Source organism: Callospermophilus lateralis, chromosome 1 (genome assembly GCF_048772815.1).
Source record: "Callospermophilus lateralis isolate mCalLat2 chromosome 1, mCalLat2.hap1, whole genome shotgun sequence".
NCBI classification, from domain to species: Eukaryota; Metazoa; Chordata; class Mammalia; order Rodentia; family Sciuridae; genus Callospermophilus; species Callospermophilus lateralis.
Genome location: NC_135305.1, coordinates 63,361,920 through 63,375,923, shown reverse-complemented (window position 1 = coordinate 63,375,923; position 14,004 = coordinate 63,361,920). Strand labels below are relative to the sequence as shown.

General features: G+C 33.7%; 1 protein-coding gene across 2 annotated transcripts in view; it reads left to right on the top strand.

The window, feature by feature from the left end:
* Pclo (piccolo presynaptic cytomatrix protein) overlaps positions 1 to 14,004 on the top strand; it is a 403,000-nt gene that overhangs the window by 14,979 nt on the left and 374,017 nt on the right. For both annotated transcript variants that reach the window (XM_076862544.2, XM_076862539.2), the window contains one exon: positions 7,001 to 8,407. In XM_076862544.2, the coding sequence (XP_076718659.2) occupies positions 7,001 to 8,407 (1,407 nt within the window). The remainder of the gene's footprint in view (positions 1 to 7,000; positions 8,408 to 14,004) is intronic.

Genomic DNA, 14,004 nt, shown 5'->3' with positions numbered 1-14,004 from the left:
TCTAATAAAAATTTTATTAAATGCAAAGCAATTCATAGAAATATGATATTTTTATCACAGTTTTCAACTGTATACTTTCAACAACAGATTTCTATTTATGTAAAAGAAAATAAATTAAGTGGCAGTTTTCATTATGTGAACATGTGATTTAGGAATTCTATAATTGTACCTATTAAAAAAATTTTAATGTACAGATCTTCATATTTTTTTTTTTTACTTACAGACAGAGGAAGGATTTTAAAAAGACCAGAAGAAAATAAACTATAATGAAAAATATAAATAGGATTGGGGAAAATACAAAATAATGTAAATTAAGCATCATTTTGAAATCAGATTTTCCTTAAAGATTCACGAAACTATGTTAAATTTGAGCAGTTTACAAGAAATAAGGGACTTTCATTCACAACAAGTTAGAAAAGGTTAAAATTCCTTTTACCCAAGCAATAATATATTTTAAGAATTTCATATATTTTCAAAAATGTACTTCCTTTTTTTTCCAAGTCAACACACAATAAATTGGCTTAATTCCATGGAACATCTGACATATTTCATTTTATATTAAATTCATGAGACCTTTGCTTCATTTCAGTAATGTAATCATTTTTTGTCTTTAAATAAAATCATAAAAGGAAAATTTAATAAGCTACTCAAATAATCATGCAAACATTATCTAATTGGATCCACTAGATCACAGGCTGCAAAACGGTATGATAGCCTAAGGTGCGTGTTAATCCATTGAAATACTACAGTTTGAAATATCCATATGTGAGGCAGTCTAAAAGTTTTAATGTATAATGTAGGTAAGCTCAGTTTACTAATTTGTCATCCTCTTTTCTTTGTGTAACTGTAATAGAATATAGATATACTTTTATGTCTATGTGCTGTAATTATTTTATAAATTGTGCTTTAGCAAAAGTGTCAGTTTTCTTTGTTTTGGGTTACCCTGACAAACATTAAAAACATTCTTCTATATTCTATCCTATTTGTTAGGATTTACAAATGCTATTGCTAGCAATTGATGAACATTGTTATGGTGTATGTAAAAAGTGCATATTTAGTTTGCATATCACAAGCTTTGTTTATGATTGCTGAATTATGCAGCTGAAAATTGTAATTCACAGTTTCAGAGAGGAAATATCCATCTAACTTTTGGATATTTTAAATGAAATTTCTTTTCCAAGTTGCTGAGCATCTTATTAAAATCTGACGAATGCTAGTGTCTATTTTTTAACCAAAATAAATTATGTATTAATATGCAAAGCTAAAGATGATAACTACAGTGAGCCATCTGCAGCCAAACTGCTGTTGGGAGTAACAGCCTCTGTAGGGGAGGTCGTGTGTTTTGGGCAATCTTTGAGTAGCAGAAAGCATAATCTGTCACCAAACCTTAGCTTGAATTATTTTTTATAAGGCTGATTTTTTTACTCTATTTGTCTGGTTATCTTTCTGTGGCATTTAACATAATATAAGGCTTTCAATAAGTATTTTAAGACAATTTGATCAGAAATAGGAAAAAATCCTTTTGTCTAGTTCAGCATTAAATGAAATCCAAAATTTAATTGGTATCCAATACAGAAGCTAATAGTGAGCCTGAAAACTCATCACTCCATTTTTTTTTACAGTGTATTGGTTCTTTTTAGTTATCCATGACAGTAGAATGCATTTAATATAATTATAAAAGTATAGAATATATCTTATTCTAGTTGGGATCCCATTCTTGTGGATGAACATGATATATTTTCATATATGTACATAGGAAAATTATGTCAGGTGTCACTCCTTTTTAAAGTCTAAAATGAGAGAAGGGGAAATAATTGGAAAGTACTTTAAACCACCATGTATAGAATCTAAAATCCATTTCAGACTATAATAGTAATAGTTAAGAAGTGGTAGATCTTCATTAATGGAGAAAGAGTAAGTGGTAAAGGAGGTAATTCACTGTGGATTGTAAAGGATGAGTAACTTTTAGGTAAATAAGAGAGAAGACCATAGTTGGCTGAGAATCATTGTTCAGGTGAGAGGATGAGAACACTGCTTCCATGGCAAATGGTCAATTCAGATGTTATAGTTGCAGAAAACTTTACTTGTGAAGAGTCAAGAAGAACCCAACAGGTATTACTGTCTATCTACAGTATAAGATCGTTGTTTAAGACAGTTTATTAAACAACTAATATGAATTATCACCAGAAAATATAAATTCCTAACATTATCTTTCTATGTTCCATTATTACAAATACATATGCTTTGTAATTGAGTAGAAATTTCATTGTAAATCTTATGCAAATTCCAACAAATTTGTATTTGTTGGAAGTAGAAGTTTTTCATTGTTGTTTTGAGAGACTATCATTCAGTTTCAAAGCTAAACAAATTAGTAATGCTGAGCAGGAATATACTTTAATTCTGAGCTCCCAAAATCTACTGAGTTAATTCATTACTTAGATGTATCAAGTTAATTACCTTCAATTATTACTGAAGACACTCATAAAAATCATAATATAATTTTTTGGCAATCATAGTTTTGAGACATTTTTTGAAAGTGGCACCCTTAGTTGAAATTCTGTATGTAATGTTCACATTAAACTTTCAAGTTGTAAATCTTGAAAGATCTAAGGCATTTATAATTATCCAGCAAAGGCTTTAGCCTGTATTTTCCAGCACCAATATAGATATATGCTCAACAAAAAGTAACCCTGTGCATTGCAATTATCAAGGAAGTATATTAGAATAATTAAATGCAAATATATTGAAAATATACAGCGATCTGGCCAGGGGTTGTGGCTCAGTGGTAGAGTGCTTGCCTACCATGTGTGAGGCTCTGGGTTCAATACTCAGCACCACATAAAAATAAATAAGATATATTGTGTCCATCTACAACTAAAAAAGTATCTAAAAAATATACAATGATCTAAGGATGAGCAGGCATGCTTTCTGATCACTTTGTTCTCCCCATTATACAGCATATCAAGCTGGAAAACTAAATGAATGAAAAATATTATGCATTTCTTTTGATCCTTTTCATAGAACCGAGTTAGAGTAGCTCATTAAATAATTGTTTCAATAACTTGAATTTCATTTATACACCTTCTGAAAGGCCATGGTTAGGAAAAGCAAAAGATGACTGTTTCTCCTTGTTTGTCATATACAATGTAGAATTGAGCAATAGTTTAGGCTTGACACCCCAATAGTTAGGTAATTTCATTTAATGATTGCATATTGAGGGAAAGAGTCCTCCAGGATACACTGATACAGTTGTAGGCTCTACTGGTATTAATTATCACATTTGTCTCATGGTTTATCAAAGTGGATGATTATTGTAGTGTTAGGGGGCGGTGATACTTGTGACAGGGGATCAGGGAAGTTGCTTATGAACATAATCTTTGTGAACTGACTTGTTGGAATGAGTCTTGGCCTCCAAGATCATCTGACTTGTGTGGCATGTAGAGGAAATGATAAGGACTAAAATAAGGTCCTCATTCATGGCTATTATAAAATGAAGACTCAATCATGCTGAAGGATGGGGTATAGACCTGCAAGTAGTAGAGTTGTGTAAATTCTAGCATAACAACACTAATGAAATTATATATTTTGAATTTCTAATAAAAATTGTCTTTATTTCATAGGTAGCAGAGAGGCATTGAAGTTTAGGGGAAGTGGTTAGAGTCAACCTCTTCTGTTGTTTATTTAAAATGTTTTTTTTTTTTCATGGAAGTGTAAAATATTTGAGAAATTTGTAATAAGGGTCAAATGAAGGATAGTAACTTTGGAAATGTGAGAGAATGAATGGGGAATTTCTTTTCATAAGCAATGGAGATCCACTTGGGGAATAATTGAGAATGTGGGAAAACTATGACAAGGTTTCTAACATGAGTGACAGGGTGGTGGCGCTATTCCTACTGGTGTTCTCCCTGAGTGCCTTGTGGCAGACCTACCTAATAGTAGAGTGGAAGGCTGTTCACAACGTTAATGTTGGGGCTGGTTGTGGATTTTTTTATTTGCTCAATGTGTAGGAAGACCCTTTTTTTTCCCCTTTTCTCTTTTCCTGTTTTTCAATTAGGATATTGGAAATGCTGGTGTTTTTAGTAGAAAGATTGTAAAGTAATGAGATAAAAATCATTTCTATATTCACCAGATTTGCCTAGTAGAATTAAAATGGAGGCTTTTTTCTAAAACATCCTAAGAGGATAAAAAACTTTCATATTGTGACAGCTATAGACAATCATTTCAATCTGTATCCTAACAGTGACAGAAAACATGAATCGAATATCTTTTATGTGCTTATCAAAGTTAAAAAAAATGGTCATTAAAAGGATAAAAGAGTCAGTTGCTGTGGTCACGCCTGTAATCCCAGCAGCTCAGGAGATTGAAACAGGAGGATCACAAGTTCAAAGTCAGCCTCAGCAACTTATCCAGGAGCTAAGCAACTCAGTGAGACCCTGTCTTTAAATAAAATACAAAATAGGGCTGGGGATGTGGCTCAGTGGTTGAGGGCCCCTGAGTAGGACAATGAGCTCTGTTCTTGAAAAGGGTTTGTTAAGAGGAAAGCTGAATTTTCAGCAAAGGGACAGGGGCCTCATGTTTCCCTTCTCCCTTTTTCTAACTTTTCTCTTTCCATTTTTATGGAGATATATTTATGTGCACTTATAAACTAACACAAATCATTTTATTTAGAAATAAGTATTGTATATAAGGCACTTCCCAATGTTGATATATATCGTATACTATATATATCATGGTGCTTTTCTAATTTTGCACTTGACCAAAGATGAAGTTAGAGCCTAAGGACAGGTTGTGCATGAAGCTTCACTCGTCATGTTGACAAGGAGCTTAGAGTTCACTGATAAGGCCAAATGCATCCAAAGAAATTATCTGGAGGGGTTGGGGTGGGAAAACATTAGCAGGAAATAAAGAAGGAATTATCACAATGTTATCAGATACTTACTATACGTATGTAAAATTGAAATTGTGTTCGGCAATTAACTTGTGTCTAATCCAACTGTTTATTGTAACATAGCTTCCACCAGGACAGGGATTTGGGGTTCTTTATTCAGTGACATGTTCTTTATAGAAAGTACTTAATGAATATTTGACTAATGGAATAAATATTAATTAAATTTCACATTTGCTTTGGTCATGACACTTGTTAAAAAGGAAATAAGCAAATAATGATAATGAAAGTTACTAACCCTAGAAGTGTATCATTTAAACTGGTTAATGTGGATATACATTTCATATAATAGATATTTAATAGAAAAAAGTTATCATACTTATAAAGAATTGTTTTTAAGTTATACTTTACTTTTTTTGCCTCCATGAGTATGAGGTGATCATATAAGGCTATATGAAAGAAAACAAATGAGAAAACATCTTAGCAGAATAGCAGAATTGACAGCAATAACAGAGAGCGTGAATGAGTGGGTAGATGAATATTTATAGAGGTATTTCATTCCTCAAGAAGGGATACAATGGAGTGAAAGTTTTCTTACATTTTAGCCTGCCTTTTGTCTTGGTACTTGCTGGAGTAGCAACTGCTTGTTTTGGAAGTTCAAATATTTATAGCTATATATATAAAAAGTTATTTTTTGAGATGCTTCAAACATATGGGAAGATAAAAAATATAATGAGTACACAAGTGCTTGGCACCTATAGTGAAAACAAACTTAATGAACACCCAATACTTCCCACCCACATTTAACAAACATCATAATTTTACTTTTTGATTTTGTTTTTAAAAAGAAATGAAATATGTTAGTTTCAGTTGAAAATTTGTTTTAACCTCCTCTATTCATAAGTGTATTTTTCATGAGATGACAAAATAAACCTTGTTATTTTGACACATAAGTTTAAAGGAACTTTCAAGTTCAGATATGATACTATTTCTTTTCAAAATTAGCTGCTTGAAAATAAAGAATATTTTGTTTTCCAACTAAATAGTTTGTGCTATGGGAAAATGACCTCCATATATTTATATTTTTCGCCATTCTGTACAAAGAACTTGCGTTTCCAATTATATATATTGATTACTTTGGGTTGAGAGGATTGGATTGTGGTAGAAGTTGATGTTCTAAATTATTTTGGAGATATTTAAAATATTCTGTGATAAGCAAACATAGTTTGAAAAAATAAAAATCATTAAATATGGGTACTTTTAAATTACCTTCTAATTTATGGCATTAAATTCAACATCTTTTCATAGTTGATGCAACGTGAAAAGAAGAGTTATATATGTTATTATTATATATGTTATATATAATATATATACACATATTATATGTGAATATATCCCACATATTCACCTTCTCTCCTCTTGTTCTCTCTCACATTTGCACATATTGCTAGTCAAATGTATACATTACTTTTTTAATATTGCTTTTTAAGGTATACTCATAAAATTTATAAGAGAATTTTTTAAATAAATAAGGCTATTTATGATAATTTGAGGGGATGCCAATTTTTAAATTTATTTTCTTTGGAGGGAATATTCTTTGTAACCTAGCACGGTTAACAATTTTTGTTTTCTCATATTTAAGTATGTTAACTTGATCAGGGAGGTAATACTCTAATGCTCTGCTAATTTAAGAAACTAGCAATGCTTTCAGACTCTGACTAGCCTACTCTGAGTTGTATAACTAAAAACCATTTATGAGCCATAAATAGAGAAAACATATATCATAACTGACTAAAGGAGTTTAATATGGTTTTCTATTTCTGGGAGTAATCAGAATTTGAATAAATCAGAATAACAGAATTAACACTGGAACAAAATCAAACATGTCAATTTTTACTTTTTATTTTCTTTAAAACATTGTTCTTTGGTCTCTGAATTTATTAATTATGTTTTCATATAATTTAACATTTTATATAAATTAGTTAAATAAGGTGGCGTATATTTTATATTTTGAATAATGAAAGACATAGTTTGAAATGGTAACAACATATTTTTTTTAAATTTAATTTTCACAGTGTTATTATCTCAGTGACCATTATTTTGTATTATTTTTAGGTTAAAGAGTGGCTCTGTTTAAACTGTCAGATGCAAAGGGCTCTAGGAGGCGAACTGGCTCCAATTCCATCATCACCCCAGCCCAAACAGAAGACTGCCGCTGTTGCTCCTACAGCAGTGAGCAAATCAACCCCATTGCCACCGCAGAGTTCCCCAAAGAAGGATGCACCACCCAAACCGGATACAGCAAAGGCCCTGGAGTCGAAAAAGCCCCCACTAGTGAAACAACCAACCCTTCAGGGCCCCCCTGCAGCCCCAGCTAAGCAGCCGCCTGTGGAGGAACCCTTCTCCAAGCCAGTCCTTCCCAAAGACCCTTCTGTTCCTACAGCTGAGCAGGTTAAAGCCTCCACAGCTGAGGAGAAATCAAAGCAACCCAAGACCATAAAGCCACCTGCAGACATTCAGTCTTCAGCAGAAGGAACAGCCAGGAAACCTGATGCTGGGAGCTCCCAAATACAGGCTCAGGCTCCAGAGAGCACAGCCCCTCCAGTGAAAACAGACTCTGCCAAACCCTCTCAGAGCTTTCCACCAGCAGGAGAAAAAGTCACCCCATTTGATTCTAAAGTCATGCCTCGACCTGCATCAGATTCAAAAATAATTTCACATCCTGGGCCTAGTTCAGAAAGCAAAGATCAAAAACGAGTGGATCCAGCTCAAAAGAAAGAAGAGCCTAAGAGAGCGCCAACCAAAACGAGCCCTAAACCAGATGCCAAGCCTGTGCCAAAAGGGTCACCGACACCCCCTGGCCCAAAACCTTCCACTGGCCAAACTGCTCCCGCATCTCCACAGCCCCCCAAACCTCAGGAGCAGTCGAGACGCTTCAGTCTGAACCTGGGCAGTATTACTGATGCGCCACGATCACAGCCCACAACTCCTCAGGAAACTGTGACTGGGAAACTCTTTGGGTTTGGAGCATCCATCTTCAGCCAGGCATCAAATTTAATTTCCACAGCTGGTCAGACTGGACCTCAGCCACAAGGAGGGCCCACAGCCCCAACGAAACAAGCCGCTCCCCCACCCCATCCCCCAGCTTCTAAGGGGCCACCCAAACCTGCAGGCCAGGCACCACCTGCACCTGAAAAGGCCATACCTGTGAAAAAGGAAACGAAAGCTCCAGGAGCTGAAAAATTAGAGCCTAAAGCTGAACAGGCTCCAACAACCAGAAGAACAGAAACAGACAAGAAGCCCCCACCTGTTAAGGATAGCAAACCTTCAACAGCTGAGTCCCAAAAGTCTGTCCTTCCAGACAAGTTGGAGAAAACCACCAAACCCAAACCAGCCTGCCCTCTCTGTAAAACTGAACTCAACATAGGTTCTCAGGATCCTCCTAATTTCAACACTTGCACTGAATGCAAGAATCAAGTGTGTAATCTCTGTGGATTTAACCCGACACCCCACTTGACTGAGGTAAGCAATGTGTATATAAGACGTATGAATGCACAGTTTATTTGGGGGGCAAATTTATGAGCAAAAAATGTTTCTAGTGGAGAAAATCGATATTGATACATTAGAAGTTTTAATTATTCCTTGCTTAATTTACTAAGATTCCCAATTATTAGGACTTTTATGGGTTAATACACTTCAAGTAAGAAAATGGAATAAGTTGATATTAAAATAACAATGATCCCCATCCTTCATGAATCCAAAACCTGTATCTTAGGAGGACTATTGAGTTTTTATATGGAAACTGCAAATAAGAGTTGTAATATATCATTCTCATTTCTCTAACCTTCTACTCCCTTTAATATATTTAAAAAAAAAAAAGTTGGTCGCAGAACCCACAATGATACGAAATCTGTTATTTTAAAAATCTGGTGTAAATTAATAATGTTACCAAGTAGAAAGTAGTGGCTCAATTATATCTAGGCTTTTTATGATTCTGTTTGAGATATTATCTGGCAGCACCTAGAGTACTTTACTAAGAACTGTGGAAAGGAAAAGATGGATGGATTTCAGTGACTAATGTGAAGATATGTTTTATGGGATGTCAAGAATACTTTTTCTGCAATGTCTATGACCAAAAAACAGATGGTGCATCTCTGCCTAATGTTGTATTTATAAAAGAAAGAGTCTATAGGCATTAATAGCACATTAAGGCTGTCAGAATATGTGATTTTTGGAATCTCAGGGGTTAAATCATCATTCTGGTGTTAGTAAGTAACAGCAATATTTTAATAAGCATTTTGAGAGTGAATTTAAAATAATCATTCATTGCTTTCGTCAAGTCAAAAATACTTAAGGACCATTTTACTCCACTGTATTTGATCTTGTAACTCATTGGAATGGTAAGACCAAATAGACTAGCATCTTATAGAAAAAAAAAAAAAGCTTTAAGTTGTCTTTTTTGGGGGGTGTGTGTGCATTAAATAATTATTTTTGGAACAAACCATAGAAAATTTTTATTTTGTTATTTTAAAACACATTAGTATGGTTTGACCTAGTTAACACCATATGAAAGCATTTTCACTGCAGGCTAAAACAGATTTTTCTCTTCAGCTATGATGAATAATGTTAACTAAGATCCATTTTAAAAGTAGATTTTAGTTTCTGTTAGCATGTTATAATGTTATGAGTGGTAACAACTATAATTATTACATACAGCATTTGGGATTCAATATGAAAACAAAACAAAAATCAACATTAAATTTCTTTTATATTTTAGAAGAATAGCTTTTGGTTGTATGTTCATGATGAGGAAAATTTCATTTTTGATTTTTTTCCTCAATACAACTGCGTTTATTCTAAACGCTTAAAAAAGTGTACCCTTTAATGAGGAACTTTATGCTATCTATACAATGCAGTTAAGTAAAATAGTTCTAATCAAACTGTACCACTGAAAACAAAACTATATACATATTTTTAAATATTTGAACACTTTTAAAAAACATGTGCCATGTAAGGGGAGGTCTATAACTTATAATTTACACATCATGCCTGTGTATACATATGCATATGCACAAGGGCATGTTGGGAATCATCGTGATGCTTAGAATTCTGTCAATGTTTGGAAGAATGAAGTGAGAGCCCTCTAGCTAGAGAATCAATGAGTCTTCTAGGGAAATCTTTGATTTTCTGTGTGTTGGTAAATTATACACTGGAGGTGGTAATTTGGGTATGAGATTTTTTGAATGATACAGAAATTAATGAGGATGTGTGGAAAATCAAGTTTGAATAATTTCAAAATAAAAATTTTCTCAAGTGTTTAGAAAATTCAGTGGTCAGTGGAATATATATCTATCACTGTTCAAATTCTGCTCTGCAGTCAATTCTTTGAGTTTGGAAGATTATATTTCAGGAGGGAAGGATATTTTATGTAACCAAAGAGTGTTCCTTGCTCACCTTGAATGTGCTAATCTACATGAAGTTTTTAGTTAGCTCAAGGCCTGAGCTCTAGCTTCTAGTAGAGTCCACTGGCTGATCTGGCATCATGGGAGTGAATCGAGGTTGGTTGCCTTTATATTATTACCACCCTAAACGACTTTGGAAGAACAGCAGAAGAGGTTAATTGAAAAGAATGACACCTCATCTGTTGTTCCGTGGAGGGGGGATAGTAGGGGATAGGAAAGACAGCAGAATACAACAGTCACTAATATGGCATTATGTAAACATTGTGAATGTGTAACTGATGTGATTCTGCAATTTGTATTTGGGGTAAAAATGGAAAAGCATAACTCACATGAATCAAATGTATGAAAGATGAAAAAAAATTAAAAAAAAAAAAGAATTTAGCCCCTAAAAAAAAAAAAAAGAAAAGAATGACACAATGTGGGGGCAGGGGCTGTAGCTCAGTGGTAGAGTGCTTGCCTCCAATGTGTGAGGCACTGGGTTTGATCCTCAACACCACATTAAAAAAATAAATAATAAAGATATTGTGTTCATCTACAACTAAAAAATATTTTTAAAAAAGAATGGTACAATGTGCATGTGTGTGTGTTCATATGTGTACGTTTACATATAAATATATACACATATGTACATATACACATGCATGTGATATATAGACAAAATCTAAACATCATTTATAGGTTTAATTTGTGCTATGATTCTAGTGTTCATGCTGAAATACCTTTTATTTATCTCACTTAGGAGTTAGGGAAGCACTTTCTTCTTGATTCATATTTTGTTTTATACTTTCTAATTGTGATATTTTTAATGAGATCCATTATTTTCTGCAGGGCTGATTACTGTACTTTCATGTTAGTTTCAGAGAGAACAGCCTGAAACTACTCAGACTTTTATGACTGAAGTAGAAATGGTATTTCTCAAGAAAGGATTTGGTGATTTCTGTTTATTTTCTGCTATGTTTGATTATATCCTAGCCTCTACTTCTCTTAGACTAGTCATGAGGCAGGAAGTCATTCCTTGCTTGTGGCATCTTGCACCTCATCCCCTTTTGTTGTCTCTTCCTCTGGTGGTGAAAAGACTCCTTATCCTTTGCTGTGGTTTGGGGAGCTGTAGACAATGTCCCTCTTCCCTCACCCATTAATCCAACTCACCTGCCTCTAAGGATGTTTTCTAGTCCTGGTGCCAACATCTCGCCTTGCTCCTAAGTACCAAGAGCTGCCTGCAGGCCAGACTTTAGCCTAAGCTATACTGCTTAACTGCTTGATGCTCAGTTTATATAAATGGTAATATAAATCTGTTAACCTTTGATAGCATGAGACAGTTCTTTTAGGCTTCAATTTCTGCCAACTCAGGGAATGTTTTGTCTTAGAAGGAGTTTTAAAAGTCACAGTAGGGCTTTTTGAAAGGGCGAGTCTTGCAAAATCTGAAAGCATAGTGAGAAAAACAGCCCATGATGGCAATTAATTTACCTATTTTAAGTGAATTTTAATCATTCATTAAACAGTTAAAATGCTTGAAGGAGCCAAAATAACTTGGGGTATTTATTTTATTGTTTTTGCCATTCTCTTTTTAAAGTAACTTTTGATTATGAAAATAAAATGAAATATGTTTCTCATGTTTCAGGAAGTCTTAGAATCATAATTTTGCTTCTTAGCAAGATAATTGTGCCTGGCTTAAACGATGTAGAAATAGCTGGCATATATTTGTCACTAGGCAACAAATGAGTCTTTTGGGCTGATTAAGACCCAGTGGTGTGACTGAGTCCCTTCAGATCTTTGCTCTCTGGCAATAGCAACATCTGCATTTTCTATCAAATACTCAGCACGTGGCTTAGTGGGGATGTGCTGTGTTTCTTAACTTGGCAAAAAAAATATATTATCTTTCTTTTAATGAACTTATTACTTTCAAAAGTATGTATTAATACTGAATTAATACTGAAAAGTATTTAAGAACACAGGCACACAGGCGCACTCGCGCGCGCGCACACACACACACACACACACACACATACTAAAAATGAAAGGCTAAAAGAATGATCAAAAGTGAATTAGGAGAAGACAGTTCTACTAATTGTTTCAGAAGAATTCCATAGTGGAAATCTACATCCTAGATGAAAATTTCTGCATCATGACAAAGAGGGTCACTTGAAGGCACTTTTTGACTGATATAAAAAAATTTATCCTGTAGTCTGTTGAAAAATAAAATTAGTCATTAAGATTTAGGAGAATTTTGATGTTAAAAGTGATATTTTGTTAAAATATTCAAACAATTGATTTAAAATTGAGATTTTTTTTGTTTAATAAAATTTGAACAAAAAAGAAAATTTCCTAATAATTCTTATTTTTCTAGGCATTTTTACATATTATACTCTATATGGTATTTATGTATCTTAATCAACATATAACATTTCCTCATGTGATTAAACACCTTAAAGTTATTTTAAATGATTAAGTATTCTATGGATTTGTGTTTCATTATAAACATTTTCTCCTTATTAGGAATTTAGTTTGTTGTCATTGTTTTATTATTATGAACAAGTTAAACTGTTTTGAACATAAATATTTGTATTTTGAACAGTTTCCCAAGGAAAGTGTACTCATATTAAGGTTACTAAATCAAGGATAAGGACCCTGCTGTATCAAATTCTCTTCAGAGCTGTGATAGCAGTTGGCATTGCCACCACTCATGCATGTGATTTCTTTCTCACTACTGCCTCTCCAAATGTGAAAAATATCATTTAAAATAACATTTGCTAATTTGGAAGTCTAAAAATGCTTTTGTTTGATTTGTATTTCTTTGCTTCCTGGAAATTTTTTATTTTAGACATTAAATGTAAATAGATGTCTCTAATCTTGATCCAGACAAAACATTGAGCAGACAATGTTTAAAAAGGTAAAGTGCTATCAGCCATGCTCCTTTTCTTTTTATTCTAATGGGGCCACCTTTGACATTGTGAGAGGCCTTGTGCAAAGTTTTTTCCTCTCAACCACTCTCTGAGATGGGTTTGCAGATTTGGAGATTAGTAGAATGAAAATCAGAGCTAGGTGCACTTTTCAAGCCACAAAGGTTTAACTCAGAGGCTGTCAGTGCTCTTTTTACTACACTATATTTAAATAACCTAAGGAACTAGATGACAAATACTATTTGTTCTGTGCTGTCTTAACTATAAGTTGTGTCAGTTGGTAACTGGTAGAATTTTAGTACAAACAAATTTGTAAATATGTGCATTAAATTCAGCTAACATTTGGGACCACTAGAATAACAGTGGCTGTATTGCACAGTTGAATTTATAAAGGGCTTATTGAAATGTTTGTAAAAGCCAGCTTCATTGTGCAATCTTCTTCCCAGATAAGTTCACCAGGTGGTCAGTGCTGACAGATAACAGCATATGGCTCAATGAAGAAATGATGTCCCTGTCTTCATATGTAGTGAATGTGAGAGTATAAAGCATACTTGTTCAAGTTGTAAAAAATATTTTTATGCTAATACTTACAAATGATGACCTTATGGTCATGTCTGAATGTCTCAGTGTTCCATTGGTGGTGGTAGAAGTTGAATCTTTGCTCCTACCAATGTTTTAATATTCCATTGGTGATATTCCTAGACACAGAATATTCCTGGGATTGCATATACTATGTTAGTTCTCCATAGTGGTTTTA